The sequence below is a fragment of the Fulmarus glacialis genome, unplaced genomic scaffold (genome assembly GCF_000690835.1).
Source record: "Fulmarus glacialis isolate BGI_N327 unplaced genomic scaffold, ASM69083v1 scaffold48884, whole genome shotgun sequence".
In the NCBI taxonomy this organism is placed as follows: Eukaryota; Metazoa; Chordata; class Aves; order Procellariiformes; family Procellariidae; genus Fulmarus; species Fulmarus glacialis.
The window spans coordinates 1,054-3,286 of record NW_009209606.1 but is presented as its reverse complement, the minus strand read 5'-3'; the positions used below and the strand labels follow the sequence as shown (position 1 = coordinate 3,286).

The 2,233-nt window shown below is 62.5% G+C and overlaps 1 protein-coding gene across 1 annotated transcript in view; it reads right to left on the bottom strand.

Annotated features, from left to right (window-relative positions):
• Positions 1-100: 100 nt before the first annotated feature.
• The window catches only part of LOC104076129 (nuclear factor NF-kappa-B p100 subunit-like), a gene marked incomplete at both ends in the record, with an annotated part of 2,916 nt that continues 783 nt past the window's right edge, over positions 101-2,233 (bottom strand). Inside the window, 6 exons of the mRNA XM_009576884.1 lie at positions 101-186; positions 331-435; positions 542-700; positions 857-963; positions 1,801-1,952; positions 2,197-2,230. Coding sequence (XP_009575179.1) covers positions 101-186; positions 331-435; positions 542-700; positions 857-963; positions 1,801-1,952; positions 2,197-2,230 — 643 coding nt within the window. The remainder of the gene's footprint in view (positions 187-330; positions 436-541; positions 701-856; positions 964-1,800; positions 1,953-2,196; positions 2,231-2,233) is intronic.

Sequence of the window (2,233 nt, the reverse complement as noted above, 5' to 3'; positions counted from 1 at the left end):
GGGTCCCGCTCCTCCCTGGAGCCAGGGACGGGACTCCCCTACCCCGCATGGCACCCACCTGCCTTGGGACACAGCAGGACAACCCCCGCCTCCCCCGTACCTGCTTGTGCACATCAGTGGGGGAGAAGTCCCCGAAGGCCTGCCAGCCGTTCTCGTCATCCTCGTAGAAACGCACCTCGATGTCATCTGGGGAGAGAAGGGGCACTGGCACCGCCTGTATCCCCACCCCGGCCAGGCTCTGGGGACACGGACCCCCGGCCGCCCAGGGGCCCCAGATCTCTCCCGCTGCAGACCCTCTGGAAGGTTTTGGCTGGAGGGTATGGCTTTTACCTTTCTGAACTTTATCACACAGCAAGTAGACCTCGTCCCCTCCCCGCACTGAGCCTGCCGTCTTATCCATCCGCGAGATCTTCAGGTTAGAAGCTCCTGGGGACTCTGCAGAGTGAGAGGAGGCATTGGGAGCCACCATGGCAGACAGAGCATCCCTCATCTCCTTTCCCCATCTTGCTCCATCCCTTCCCTGGCCCGGCCCCACGCTCACTGCTGTCATGGATGGGGTCTGAGATGACAGGCCGGAGGGCCAGCGTGAAGTTCCCGTTGCTGTCGCGGAGGTAGGCGGTGAAGCGCAACCGCACGATGCTCAGGTCCATCACCTTCTTCAGCTCCTTCGCCTCCAGCTCGATCTCACGCAGCTCTGCTTCTGCTGGGGCAGGGGGAGATGCCATCAGGCTGGGCAAGGGGACAGGGTTCCAGGTCCTCCTGCCCGTCCCCGACCAACCCCCCAGCTGTCACCCCACAGCGGGTCCCCGCTCCCCCCAGGGCACCAAGTCCCACCGAGCCCCCAGGCTGCCCTCACCTGTCGGCAGATGGCTCCTGTTACGCATCTTCTGTTTCTTCAGCTTTTCCTTCATGATCTCCATCATGTTCTTCTTGGTGACATGGAGCACGCCCAGGTTGCTGAACCTGGAGGAGAAGAGGGATCCCGCTGGGATCTTGGGAGTGCCCTGGCTGGGAGCAGCCGGCCCAGGGGGGCTCACAGGCTCCCGTGTGCTGAAGGGAAGAAGCTGAGCAAAGCACAGAGCGGTGCCGCTCGGGGCAGTGGGGGCTCGACACGTGCAGGGCAAAGACAAGCAACCACAGAGGGGAGGGAAGGAGCCCAGAAAAGAGGTGGCTAGGAAACTCCAGGCTCCCACAGGTGACAAGTCCAAAGCAGGGGACCAGGAGAGCTGGAGGCCAGAGGGATGCAGATGGGACCAGGCTGAGCCAGCAGCCGGGGCTGGATTTACAAGAGCTAAAAGAAACTTCATATGCAGCAGTAAAGTGTACGCAGCTCCCGCCCCTCCTGTCCCACTCCAGCAGACGACCCAGGGAAAACACCGTCTTCTCCAAACCGGGCTGCTGGGCCAGCAGTGTCAGGGCACAGGGACACCTGAGCAGCCAGGAGCTTGCCTGCTCCTGCCTCAGCAAGTGCCCGGGCAGAGAGCCTTTCCGCCTGCCAGCGCTCACTGAATAACCCCGCGACTCAGGCTGGCTACAGAAGCCATCTGCAAAGCTGGGGAGCTGCAACCCCGAGGACAGAAGCCCAAATCAAGCTGCACGTGCCGGACCCACAGCTGGGCAAAACGCTGAGGGGACAGAGCTGTACCGATGACCTTGTCTAAACCCACTCCTGGCCCCATCCGGCAAACCTGGCTCCTGGATGCACTAACCTGCCTCTTCTCCCCAGCCCGTGAGCTGCAGACAGCCCCCCAGCCACCCCACGTAGGCAAGAGGCCACCCCGGGTCTCCCTCCGCACGTACTGAGCCGTCATGTCCTTGGGTCCCACGATCGCAATGCAGTTGCCGGCCTCGTTACACTGCTTGCCCACCAGGCTGTGGGCATGCACACGGGGAGGGTCACTGTGCGTCACCAGGTCCACCTCGATCCGGGCCATCCCTGTGTAGTTGCAGATCTGTGGGGAGAAAGGAGATGGGAATCAGGTACAATATCCCAGGAGCCTGCAGGACTCTCTGCAACCCCCTGCTATCCCTCCCCATGGCCATCACCCCTCCTGCTGCAGCCCTCCCATCCCTCCAGCGCCAGGAAACACACAGAGCTTAATATACAGGTCACGTCTTTCCTTCGAGGCACCCTCCCGGTGCTCGCACACACCGGCCAAACACACTGCCCTGTCCCCTTCCCAGGGCAGCGCTCACCTTGACGGTGGGATAGGTCTTGCGCCCTTTCTCGCTG